The sequence below is a fragment of the Bombina bombina genome, chromosome 1 (assembly GCF_027579735.1).
Source record: "Bombina bombina isolate aBomBom1 chromosome 1, aBomBom1.pri, whole genome shotgun sequence".
Classification (NCBI taxonomy): domain Eukaryota; kingdom Metazoa; phylum Chordata; class Amphibia; order Anura; family Bombinatoridae; genus Bombina; species Bombina bombina.
Genome location: NC_069499.1, coordinates 527458856 through 527473150, shown reverse-complemented (window position 1 = coordinate 527473150; position 14295 = coordinate 527458856). Strand labels below are relative to the sequence as shown.

The following is a 14295-nucleotide window of genomic DNA, read 5'->3' as shown; positions in this document are numbered from 1 at the left end:
TTGTGGTCTATGGGGACTGTGTTATTCCTGTAAACATATATTTATAAGCTTATATATATATATATATATATATATATATATATATATATATATATATATATATATATATGTGTGTGTATAAACACCTATTAACACGTAAATATATATGTATATATCCATATATATATATTTAAATTTGATGCCTATCACTTCCCGACTTACCCCCTTCGCTGCACTAGTTTCTCATGCCGTGTCTCACGTATGAGAATAAGACTCCCATTGGAGCCTATTAAAGCGCATGAGTGTAAAGCTTGCTTGCAATGTGAACGCAAGGTCATCTTACCATTGCACCTAACTTGTAATACCAGTGCACATTTGTGTGCTCTGGTATTATTAAGTGGAGCGCAAATATCGCCCTTGCGATATATTGTGCTCCACTTGTAATCTGTCCCAATATGTTAACAAATATTATATTACATGCAAAGCTACTTGTTTTAGTTCTAATCACCTGCATTGTATAGCAAAAAAAAAGAAATAATTAAAATAAATTCAAAGGATAAGCATACTATTTTAAGCTGAAGCACTTTGATGTGTCATAGTATCCTTTGATAACAGTTTTGTATTCAAGATATTCAAATGTAGAGGAAATGTTTTCAGAATCAGAAATGGTTTAATTACATTTTATTTTGCTTGTTGACAAAATGACTCATTGTGATTGTCACAGTTTTCAATAAAAGTCCATTATTCTTCTCAGTGACCCAACTTTGGAATTCATGGATCCCCAATTACTGTATCTCCTATACTCCCCAGGCCTTAGGAAGTACTGATTCCCTTTAAATCCTGGATCTTCATAGAAGATCCAATAACCTTCCAGAACATTACAGGACAGGATGTCATGAACATGGAAGCTCTCGTAGATGTTAGAGCAGTCATTGGTGTATTCCTTCGTCTGACCACGAAAGTCTTCTCTATCATAGAGTCTTATTCTATAAGAACCATGGTGCTGATGGAAAAATAAAAGCATGTACTTTAATAATAATCATGTAAAAAGACATAAAAGAAATGCATTAATTATATAATTAAGTTATATCTAAGAATACTTAGGGGCCAATTTAAGAAGCAGCATATGCTGCTGTTTCCTTGCGAGCCTTGAAGCTCGCCGGAAACTTAAATTGAGAAGCAGCAGTCTTAAGACCGCTGCTCCTTAACTCGTCCGCCACCTTTGAGGTGGCGGACAGCAATCATTCTGATATGATCCGATCAGGATGATTGACACCCCCAGCTAGTGGCCGATTGGCCGGGAATGTGCAGGGGGCAGCAGTGCAATGATAAATGCCAACAGCGTATGCTGTCTGCATTTATTGATGTGGGGCGGACCATGTCCACCCACACTTTAATAAATCGGCCCCCTGGTGCTCAACTTGTTTCTGAGTTAGTCTGCCATTAAATGTATATATTATGCAAATTGTAACAAATAAATAATACACCTCAATATATAACTACATATTTAAACATGTAAATAACATATTAAATACATTTTAATAAAGTATACATTAAATTTGATCAACAACATATTTAAATATTTTAGGCAACATCTGGGAATAAAGTAAAATGATAACAATGGGAAATGTTATACCTAGCAAACACATTTCTGCAATTTTGTTCCAAATTGTAATTCCTATAGTGACTTAGTTTTAAAAAACATTTGTGAAATCATTTATAATAAAATCAAATTAGGAAATAGGTAAAGAGAAAGACTATTAACTGTATATTAGATAGTGCATTTATATTATGATAATTTATGAAGTAGTTTACATATAAAATACAACATTATATAAATACAAAGAAGATTACAATTATTTGTCTAAGCATTTATGTTCATCTTTTAAAGTGACTTCTATTTTTTCCATTTATATAAAAAACACAGTACCTTATTGTATCACAGTTATCATTAACCTCTTAAAAAATATTCCAAATATTTACAAATTTAATTGTTGATCAAAAAGTGAAGATAGGTTGTAACTCACTTGGGGAATTGAGTGACAAGATCTAATAGAGTCGTTGAAACCAAGCCAGCTTTGATAACTAGGATATTCGCCCAACTTCAGGTAATACTGATGCCCCATGTAGTTGGTACGTTCGTAAATCACCCAACAGCCGCTCTCAACCCGAATGGAATTGCACCGAGCAAAGAAGCTATGCAGGTCAGCATTGTCTCCACAACACTCATGAGACTTCCCTTGGAAGTTGTTGTCTTCATAAAATATAATCTAAGATAAAACAAACATTAGCTATTGGAACTGCTCTAAGCTATTAGTAACTAGCTAATTAAAACATCATACAAACTTTTACAATTCTGGATTAATTACATATTTTACTACCTGCACTACAAATAGTAAAATAAAATTATGCAGATACTCAAATTATTATTTTTTCCTCTTTATCTTTACTTACCCATTGCCCAAAACAGAATTAGTTCAACATAAAGGGGATAAGTATTTGTTTATACTCGAAAATATTGTTTAAAGGGACACTGTACCCAAAATTTTTCTTTCGTGATTCACATTGAGCATGAAATTTTAAGCAACTTTCTAATTTACTCATATTATCAAATTTTCTTCATTCTCTTAGTATCTTTATTTGAAATGCAAGAATGTAAGTTTAGATGCCAGCCCATTTTTGGTGAACAACCTGGGTTGTCCTTGCTGATTGGTGGATAAATTCATCCACCAATAAAAAAAGTGCTCTCCAGAGTACTGAAACCAAAAAAAAGCTTAGATGCCTTCTTTTTCAAATAATGATAGCAAGAGAACGAAGTAAAAATTGATAATAGGAGAAAATTATAAAATTGTTTAATATTGCATGCTCTTTCTGAATTACAAAAGAAAAAATTTGGGTACAGTGTCCCTTTAAGTTTCTACGTTTATATGAAAGATATTGATCTGATAAATAAAATATGTCTCTTTTTAAGCCATCTATCCATCGCTAACAGATTGCCCATGGATTATCTCTAGCGCATATTCTCAGAGACACTTCCAAAAAGGGGCCATCAAATATTCATATTTCTAGGAATCCTGACTTGAGAATAGTTGTCTATGATAGAGGCTTGAGAGTCTAGTCCTCAAATTCAAATAGTGGCAAATCATATTTTAAAGGGGCATAAAACCCAATTATTTTTTTCTATAATTCAGATAGAACATAGAATTTTAAACAACTTTCCAATGTACTTCTGTTATTAAAGTTCCTTTGTTTTCTTGTTATCCTTTGTTGGAAAGCAGGAAGGTAAGTTCAGGAGTGTGCACGTGTCTCCTGAAATATATGGCAGCTGTTTTGCAACAATGTTATACATTAGCAAGAGCACTAGATGGCAGTACTATTTCATGTCATGTAGTGCTGCAGACACGTGCATGCTACCTATATGTCCCTTTAAAGATGTCACTAATTATTGAGTAAGTAGCTCAGTTACTTTACCACCTCCTGTAATCAATAATCTGTCAGCATTTGTAAGCAAGTAAAATGTGCTGCTAAATCTAACAAGGAGACTTTTCTTTATGATCCTGTGGCCAATATAGCTCTACCCTGGATTGTACACTATACATAGTCATAGTTCAGATAGAAGAAGTTTACCTTCCCCATGACTGCCAGGCTGTAAATGCCGTAGCTCGATGCTACTCAGCTGACCCTATGCCGCATTTATATAGTGTACAAACTATGGATTTAATCTGCATATACCTGCAAACGCTTTGTTAACCTAATGCAGATAAAATGTATTTCAATCTATTTTTTACAGTGTATTACTCCTCTATTGTTCAATACTGTATAGTTGTTGCTTTAACTTTTGCTTTTCAAATAGGGTTTACAGAACTGTCTAAATCAGCACAACCTTTGATTATGTTAAATGCAGCAAAGAGACTAGTGAGAAAAAAGAATAGTCTGGCAGCATAACAAAGCACATATGACTTGGCCTCCATTATGCATAACAGACTAACAGAAGGTGTAGATAGATTAATAGTTATATATATATATATATATATATATATATATATATATATATATATAGTTAGATAGATAAAAAGATAGATAGATAGATAAATAGATAGAAAAATAGATAAGATAAATAGATAGATCGATAGGTAGATAGAAAGATAGATGATAGATGATAGATAGATAGATAGATAGATAGATAGATAGATAGATAGATACATGAATAATTGATTGATAGATAGATAGATAGATAGATAGATAGATAGATGATAGACAGACAGACATATAGATAGATTAGATAGATAGATAATAGATAGATAGATAGATAGATAGATATAGAACAGTGCACCAAGAATTGTAAAATAGTCTTGGTCTGCATTATTCTCCTGCAAAGATATATGACACAATAAGAATACCTTTCTTTCAGTTATCTGTTTGCTATTTTGATTAGTACAATCATTTCCATATTAGCTACATAAATCTTTAGTTTTATTTTTTATTTTTTGTAGATTCATGTGCAATCTATTTTCCAGGTGCTGTTTTTACAAAACAATAACTTTTTTTTATGAAGGATCCAAACAATAACGGTAAAAAGAATCTTCTGAAAAAACAAAAATACCTTTTGTTTGGTCTAGCAAAAAGTGAATTAATATTTGGCTTTAAACAGAAATAAGTGGTCACAGTATCAATATGACAGATATACAATGCTATAATGATATAATTTATTTTCTCCTCCTTTGATTAATATTGTGATTCAATGTACTTTATTATTATTATTTTTTTAAAATTCAAAAAAGTTTTAACAATGTTTTATTTTTATTACTATGGGCTCTATGTATTAAGAGTGTAAACGGCTTTGGAGCCCTTGTATAGCAGGCTTGCTTGGTGCAATTTAAGAAGCAGCGGTTAGCAGACCACTGCTCCTTACAATCCCCGCCACCTCTGAATTGAAGGAGAGAAATCACCCCGAACACGCTCGCTCAGGGTGATTGACAGGCACTTCTCTTGCGCAATTGGTCATGTGAGGGAAGAGGACTACATTACACACTCGGCGTGCAGATACATGATCTTTACACAGGAATTCCGATTGGATCAAAAGAAAGATGATGCTGTGCTCATATGACCTAGGCTCTATGCGTTGAAATAACTCCAACACTTCATACGCTTTTCTGATTATTATTGGAAATTTATATGTGACTACTCATCAAATGCAGCTCCTCTCACTAATCTTACTTATAAGGTGACTTGCGGTAAGGATTGGCCTCCAGTGTCTTAGTAGACCTTCTCTACAGTTTTCCTCTGAGCATTCTTTGCGCCATCCTGATCCAGAAAAGCAGTATATAGTGGAAGCTGATGCCTCAGATTTTGGCGTTAGGACAGTATTGTCACAATGTGACCCTCATGCAACACAGATTCTTCCTATAGCCTAGGGGTCACCAACCTTGGGCCCCTAGATGTTTTGGAACTACATTTCCCATGATGCTCAGATAGCCTAAAGAGTGTATCAGCATCATGGGAAATGTAGTTACAAAACATCTGGGGGCCCAAGATTGCTGACCCCTGCTATAGCCTATTATTTTCACAAATATACATTAAGCTCATGCTTACTGAGTGGAGGCATCTTTTGGAGGATACCAAGGATCCATTCATCATCTTCACGGATCATAAGAATCCGCAGACTTAATGCCAGAAAAAGCCAGCTGGGCATTGTTTTTGCCCGTTTTAATAAATTACTCTCCTATGTAACCTGGGAGAAGAATGTAAAAACAGACGCACTATTCGCACAATATGCTACAGAACAAAATTCTACTGATTTTCTCAAGCATATTATTCCTCTATTTCTGCAGACATAATGCCTCCTGCCAACTGCCTTTACATTCCATCCAGGAAAGATCTGTTGTTTGGGCCCATAATTGTGTACTCTCTGGCCATCCTGGTACTAAAACGACTTACCTAAGGTTAAAGCCTAGTGCCTATGAGATAATATGTGTTTGACTCTGTTGCTACATGCCCGATTTCCACTAAAACCAACACCCCTAAAACTCTATGTGTAGGATTACTTCAGCTGTTGCCCAAACTGCAATAGTGTAAAATTTCCATGGATTTCATTACAGACTTACTAAATTCTGATGGTAACATGGTTATTTGGGTAATTGTAGATCGATTTCTCAAACTGTTCCACTTCATAGCTTTAACTGGTCTGTCTACTGTTAAGAAGTTGGCTCAAGAGTTTGTTGCCCAGATTGTCCATATTCATGGTCTTCCAATTGATATCATCTTGAATCGTAGTTCCCAGTTTGTCTTTAGATTCTGGAAGAGCTTGTGTCATATACTGGGTATCTCCATTTCTTTCACTATTGCCTTTCACCCCCAAGCTAATGGCCAGAATCTTGAAACTTTCCTGTGCATATATTTCCTCTACTTAGGAAAACTGAGCATCTCTTCTTCCTTTGGCAGAAATGGCAAGCATCTCTCAAGATATCACCCACTATGGCAGCCTAAGAACTGCAACCTCATACTTTTCCATTGTCCATTTCTTGTGGGGAAGTTCCAGCTGCCAATAGGGAAGCTTTATTGAGGCATTGGAGACTGGTATGAGGTGTGTTGTATAAATCCACAGGTATGAGGTGTGTCAATCCACCTCTAGTTTGAAGACATTTGCCAATCACATCAGCCTGTTCCCCTTCTGCATATTGGGGACAAGGTTTGGGTTTATACTTGGCGACTCAAACAAGCTTTGGCTAGTCTTGGCCCCAGATACATTGGACCATATAGTATTGTTACTCAGGTTACTCCCATTTCTTATCAACTGAATCTTCCTTTGGGTTAACCCTATGTTTCATGTTTCTCATACTGCTCAGGTTCCTGCTCTGGTTTTGGTTAAATATCAGCCAATACCCTGGTTCTCCAACCATTATTTGCATGCCCCCCTCTTGTTAAAGACTTCATAAGGCTCACCTCTCCAACCCTTTCATCTGGGGTCCTTGAGGGAGAGTACTGTCATGTCCCTTCTCTGTTTCCAAAGACAAGCTTGGGCTGCTAAGGTGCTCTGCAGTTGACTTGTCATTGTGCTATATTTTGCCTGTGGCCTAGGCTCGGTTATGTTATTTTTCTACTTGTGTTTTTCAGCTTTTTTAGCTCCACCTGTGTTCAGCTACTAGTAATTAACAATGCCAGCTAGCCTATTTAAAGGGCCACTGTAAGTAAATATTTTCTATGCCTGTTACTAACTAACTACCCCAAATACTCTTTTTATCAATAGCATTTCATTAACATATCTCTACCGTATATCAGAAATCTTGTCTGCAAATTTAATTGTTTTCCAAACCCACTCCGTGGGTATCCTTTGCTCTGTACCAATCTGTTTACAATACCTAGGTTTCAAAATGGCGCTTTAAACACAATTTCATTGGTTTAAGTATTTTGAACACACAGTGCTGAAAATAGTGGGCAGGATAATGTGACATCATCTGGGAATAAAAGATATAACTTTTAGAACGTTATGAAACTTCGTTTTGGAGAAAATATAGATCAGTAGGTTTTAATTAATGTTTATTAACTTTAATATGTTAGTTGTTTGGCTTAAAAATTATAACAGAAAGTAATCCTTTAAGGCAGCACTTCCTACTTCCCTTTGCCTGATTATAAAGTTTTGTTCTGATATGTTTTAATGTTTGCTGGCCATTGACTTTAGATTACACATTTTTGTACCTCTCTTTTGCTTGATCCTTTTGTACTGCATGTGTCTGAAGTGTTACCTATCCTGGATTTGTTCTGACCTAGTATTTGCCTTTGTTGGCCTGTTGTAGGATTCCTTTTTCTCCTGTTAACTCTGGTCCTATATTCTGATAGCTTCCGATTCTGGAGGAAATCCTTCCTGATGCAAAATAGTGGCCATTAAATAGTGGAGAAAATTTAGATGACTTTGCCTGACACCTTGTGATCAACATTCTTTACTATCACTGTAAAGTGATAGTAAGTGATGAGTTATTGAAAGAAGGGTTGCTGGCCACTTCTGAAAAGGTAAAATAAAATGTTCTATACCATTTTAGAAAATAAAATACTTTTGGCTATAATATTTTCACAGTGCATATATTCTAGGTAACAGGTTATAAAACAGGATCCTGTGACACTGATCCATTGTCATAATAAAAACTAGGAAATCATTAAAGAGACATTCTAGTAATAAATCTGGGGCTGTAAAGCTTTAAACATTTTATTTTACACACCACAACAGTACCAATCTTGCTTGGTATATATGCAACTGCTGATTGGCACATATGTTCTTTATACATATTTGAGTGACAGGCAAGTGTATCTATAGGTGGAACTCACCAGACAGTTGGCCCTCTATGCTTTAAGATCAGCACAAGCAGGGTGCAAAATATGCTGATTTCTAAATTAAAAAAAAATGTTTTTCTTAACCAGCATGAATATTTGAAAATTGGTTAAAATTATATGTAAGTTCCATGTCAATTCACAAGCCCACCTGTTCTGAACACTTCCATGTCCAAGGTGATTTACATCATATGGCAACTCCCAGAAAGGCCACCCTGCACCTTCATTATATTTGTAATTTAATCAATGATATCCTGCACTTAAAGTTTATAGCTTTGTTATTATTTTATTTTTTACACAACCTTTATTAAAAAAAACGAATATATTTTAAAATGTTTCCTTTTATATAAAACATAGAAAAAAAGTTGAATGGTCCATAAAACCAACCAAAACAAAGAATGTGTATGACGATTCAGTGATAGACCTTTTGCAGGTAGTATGATGGACCAGATCACAGTGCACATGCTCAAGTAAGCCAGTTGAAATACCAGACAATACAAACAATATAAACATTGGATATCTGGCAACCCTAAATAATTAAATACTAGAAATGTACATTTTCATATAAGATTTACGGTTTTGTTTCAATAATAGCTCCCAGCTATATATGGGTATAAATATCAATTCTACTGCAAATCTCCCCATACTGGGAGCTCTGCCCTACTTTGCCATTAACTTCTCAACAACTACTGTATATGTTGCAGCTTCTCTAAAATAATCCTAAAACTGCCAATCCCTAGCTCCAGACCACATACAACATCATCTTTTTGGTATTTTGCTCTCTAAATAACATGTCGAAAAAGATTGGCCTACAAGTAAAGGCTTACCTGGATCCTGAGTAAAAGGATGCACCTTAGCTCAAGAGATAAATTAGTTCTTCCCAAGTCTGGGGCCTCACTAAAGGACCTCATATTAGCATGATCGGCAGTGCTTGGTGTTCTAGTGTTCTATTTACTCAGTGTTGAAGTGCCTTGATGTTAGAATGTTAAGGACAACACTGTTGATGGGTTTTGTGTCCGAAGTTAAGTCTTTAGTTTCTAGCTGGTGCCATGACTGAATGAGGGAGGGATGTTAAAAGGGCTTTGCTGACACATACTGTATTTAGGGATTGATTATTCCTATGGAGATCCTGGTGTTCATGTTTTTGGCTCAAGTCTATTTTTTAACCCCTGCCTGTTCTGTGAATTACAGACTGATTATTTTGCCAAGTACCATTGGAACTGTTATCTGACTATTATTTTGCTCTTGTGTCCAGTTCTTGACTTTTAATCCAGTATTGACCCTTGGCCTGTTATCTGACTATACTTTTGGCTTTCCCAAGTCTTCCTGATTACACTGCTGTCTTCCAGAGGCTGTTTCAAGCCTGCAAGCAACTCCAGTGGTTCTAGTCTTCAAACCAGGTAATCATATTATCTTATAATACTGATATTTTCCCCACCAGTCAAGACATGTTCACTTCACATGTCATTTTTAATATTATTAAAACACTATTTTCTTTTCATTACATTATAAAATGGTATGTATGATTTCCTTAATGGGATCCATTTATTAAGCTGCAGGTGCAGCTGTGGAGCACTTGCAGTACAGGCTTGCATATGTGAGCCTGCAACGTGGAATTTAAGAAGCTGTGTTTAAAAGACACTAACCTCTTTGCTACCTTAGAGTTGGCAGACTTCAAAAAAGATCCATCCATGATGACTGACAAGCCCTACCCTTCTGTAACTGGATGTACAAGAGCATGTGATGGGGCTATACAATATTAAACTCCTCTAACATACTACTACTAATCTTAATATTACACATAACATAATAAAAAAAAATATTATAAATTAAGAAAATATTTAAAAGAAAACATAATTAAATATAATGTTAACATTTTACAAATTTTAAATATTTGTATAAGTTTGACAATGTCAGAAAATTTGTAACTGATGATGCCAAATATCATATAATCATTGAAGTTATTGAATATGTTGTACATATGTCATGTTACTATGATGTAATCTATGATGTCATTCATATATGATAGTTTTATTTACATCAGCATCAAAGAAATGACAAATTTCCTATGATGAGGGGGAGAACTTTATCTTTGTCATTGACATATATTTAGCTTATGTATTGTCTGAGTTTTGTTTTAAAGATATATGATAAGGGAAATACAACCTTTTTGATGCAAAGTGTTATAGCTAGATGGGGAGACCACAATACATCTCAAAGTAAGAAGTTACAACCAGGAGGTTAAGACTATCTGAGCCATAATTCCTTCTATAGAGTACACTTTTATAATTAAGTCACTTAACCTGTAAATATTAGCTAATATTTTATTTTTGGTTGGTAGCAATAATAATTAGAAATATATTTTACAAATAAATTTGCATTACACTTTTGCAAAAATGTCCTTTTAAAACTTTTAAGTAACTTTTAAAGGGACACTAAACCCACATTTTTTCTTTCATGATTCAGATAGAGGATGCAATTTTAAGCAACTTTCTAATTTACTCCTATTATCAATTTTTATTTGTTCTCTTGCTATCTTTACTTAAAAAGCAGGAATGTGATGCATAGGAGCTGGCCCATTTTTGGTTGAGAACATGGATTATGCTTGCTTATTGGTGGGTAAATGTAAGCCTTCAATAAGCAAGCACTATCCATGGTGCTGAACCTAAAATGGGCTGGCTGCTAGGATTTACATTCCTGCTTTTAAACTAAAGATAGCAAGAGAACAAAGAAAAATTGATAATAGGAGTAAATTAGAAAGTTGCTTAAAATGCCATGCTCTATCTGAATCATGAAATAAAAATTTGGGTTCAGTGTCCCTTTAAGTTTGAGAAAAGAGGAAAACATAAAAAGTGTAATATTGTCTATTATCAAATATAGCATAATGGCAAACCCCAGCTGCTCACAAACTTCTTCTTGAAACAATTGAACAAATAATGAATTGTTCCACCATTGTTTAGAGTTCCTTTTCAGCCAGTTCATTGCGTCTTTGGTTTGTCAGCCAATCTAGGTGTTTCTCTCTGGTTTCTCTAAATTAAGTTAACCCTTCTCATGATTGTGCTGACATAGGGTTAGATTACAAGTGGCGCACTACTTGGCGGTTTCTTTAACACCGCCAGAAGTAAAAGATTTTAGACTTATGTGTGCAAACCTGGCAGGAGTACACGTATTCCTCATGAGTGCTTACCCGACATGAGTTATCTTAAGGTGCATTATGTATTTATTAAATACTAAGGGCCAGATTACAAGTGGAGCGCAAACATATGCGCGCAAGCGATAAGAAGTTTATCATGGGGGTTTGCGCTAATCGGGCTTGCCGCTGGTATTACGAGTTAAAACTAAATGCGATCGCTTGAGTGCAATAACGATTTATGCTTATATGATTACCACGACTTCAGAGCTATGGTTAATTGTTTTGCAAAACTAAAAAGTTGCACAAAAACATCAAAAATACATTATAAACTACACTTACATTCATAATAACACTATCTAATAAAAGTTATTTTAAAACAATACACAAAAGTTATAAAGGCTCAAAGATATGAGATCTCAGGTGTTAGGAAAAAAAAGGCAGGCAAAGGACTTTAACATTAAGATACAGAACGTGTCTAAAGATGTATATGTATGTATATATACATTACTATATATGTGTACATATGTTTTTGTGTATTTATATATGTATAGATGTATTTACAGACATATATACACACATAGATATATATGTGTACATATATAGACATATATAAGTACAGTGGAGCCCTTTGCAGTTAAAGGGACAATTCACCCAAAACATGTATCCCCTTTAAATTGTTCCCAATGATCAATTTTACCTGCTGACGTTTATTAAATTTACAAGTAGCTCCTTTACCCCTAGTTTGGCATTTGAAATAACTGATTTAACCTGTGGTATCCATACCTATAGTAAAAGTTTCTGTACTGGAGTATAAGCTATTGAATAGCCTTAGTAAAAACAGTCAGCAGAAGAAATTACACTGCCAGTGGGGTGCAGTACAGTTATGTAATAAAATGTTAATTTTCCATTGTTCTCTCTAAGTATTGAGCTTTTGGTTTCCAGACAAATATAAGATAAGGAAGAATGTGTGTGTACACATAGTGATAACATAATGAGGCATGATATTACCTGAAACTCAACCCATTGTAATAGGCTGTTTAAAAGCACAAAACCTGCTACTTTAGATACACAAATAAACCTGAAAATGCAATTACTCATACATTTTATACTATGCAGCTGGTATAACAAGTCATTGAACATACATTAATATAAATACAATTTTACAGTGTGCTGTCCCTTAAAGTAGATAAAACATGAAAAACATATTTATGCAATATTCATAGTTATTAAAGGTTTTAACTATGTATTTACTGTAAATATTTCACATGCCAATGTTCTGCACATAGGAAAATATGTTCAAAGTATTTATAAATAGATATTCTTATATATATATATATATATATATATATATATATATATATATATATATATACATATATCTTTATATGTATACCTATATATAATCATCTACATATAGAATATATTCTGTTATGTGAAGAACATTGTAATTGATATTTTCATGTCGTGTTAGCGCACATGAGAATATGCGATCGGGTTTGCAGGAGAGTGGGGTGTTTTTCCACTTTTTTTTCTCCATTGACTTCTATGGGGGAATACATGAATGTGCCCTTGATATTCTAAGTTCGACTTTTTGCGCTCAGTCGGGTAAGCGCATGAGCAAAAACAGTTTACTTATAACTCGCAATACGAGCGCAACCCCACAAGTGAAAAAAGCTTACTTTTATCGCAATTAACGCTCGAGCTGGAGAGTTAATTAGCACTCCACTTGTAATCTGGTCCAAATATTGAAAAAAATAATAATGAATGTAATAATTATTATAGAACATTCTAAAAAATCCATAGAATATATATGTATATTTTACAGTAACTATTAAGAATTATAATCAATATTTTTTTATATTTTATATGTAATATTTACATAATGTGCCACAAAACGAATTTTTCATGTACGCTAACCCGACATTGCTCCAGACCTAAAGCGCGCAACCCGAAGTGCATTGCGCATAATTTACATTCCAATGTTTTTCATATAGAAACATTTTTAAGTATATATATATATATATATATATATATATATACTGTATATATATATATATATATATATATATATATATAATCATTTTAATGTAAATATATATATTTATACCTACATATCTATATGAATATATACAGATATATATATATATATATATATATATATATATTTATATATATATATATATATATATATATATATATATATATATATATATATATATATATATATATATAGGAATATCAATTTAAAAATATAAATAACATTTTCCCCTACGTGAAGAACATTGGAATGTGAACTATTTACAGTAAAAAACATTATTAAATATTATTAAAGAATTATTATTTAGACATATATATATATATATATATATATATTATAGCCCTTTGAAATCAAATACATTAATATATACCATATACCTTTGAATCCTTATATACATTTTTCTTTAATATTTATCATTTTTATCAGATATTGTTTATATGAGTGTAACAGTTTATTTGAATGTATGTTGTATTTGGTGCAACTTTTATATTATTGCTAACCCTTTGCACAAGGTCTTCACTCATGCTAAAATGACGCATGTTAAATTTGTAAATTTGTAATACACACGATAATTAATATGCCCGCAATATTTCAATATTGCTCACATGCTATTGTTTGTGCGCCACTTTTAATCTAGCCCATAATCTTAAATAGGATTGATTCTCTATATGGCGCTTATTAGATCAGATTTCTGGTGTTTAATAAAAGGACAGTTAGTATAACTTTTAATAAAGCTAACTCTCACCTAGAATATGAGTTTTGCATTCCTGTTTTAACGCTAAAAAAATGGCCATTTCAGTGTAAAATTCGGAACGCAGCCATT

The 14295-nt window shown here is 33.5% G+C and overlaps 1 protein-coding gene across 1 annotated transcript; it reads right to left on the bottom strand.

The window, feature by feature from the left end:
- Nucleotides 1-706: 706 nt before the first annotated feature.
- LOC128638492 (gamma-crystallin B-like) lies at nucleotides 707-3615 on the bottom strand. The gene is made up of 3 exons (XM_053690482.1): nucleotides 3607-3615; nucleotides 2007-2249; nucleotides 707-982 (listed from the first exon to the last, which is right to left on the bottom strand). Exons 1-3 carry the CDS (start codon nucleotides 3613-3615, stop codon nucleotides 707-709), a joined length of 528 nt encoding a protein of 175 aa, XP_053546457.1.
- Nucleotides 3616-14295: the final 10680 nt, after the last annotated feature.

What these genes read in the sequence shown, in the direction of transcription:
- LOC128638492 (XM_053690482.1), bottom strand. An exon ending in CTTGTCACTCAATTCCCCAA is followed by an intron (nt 983 to 2,006) that starts GTGAGTTACAAC and finishes TTTTTCCATCAG; the next exon opens with CACCATGGTTCTTATAGAAT.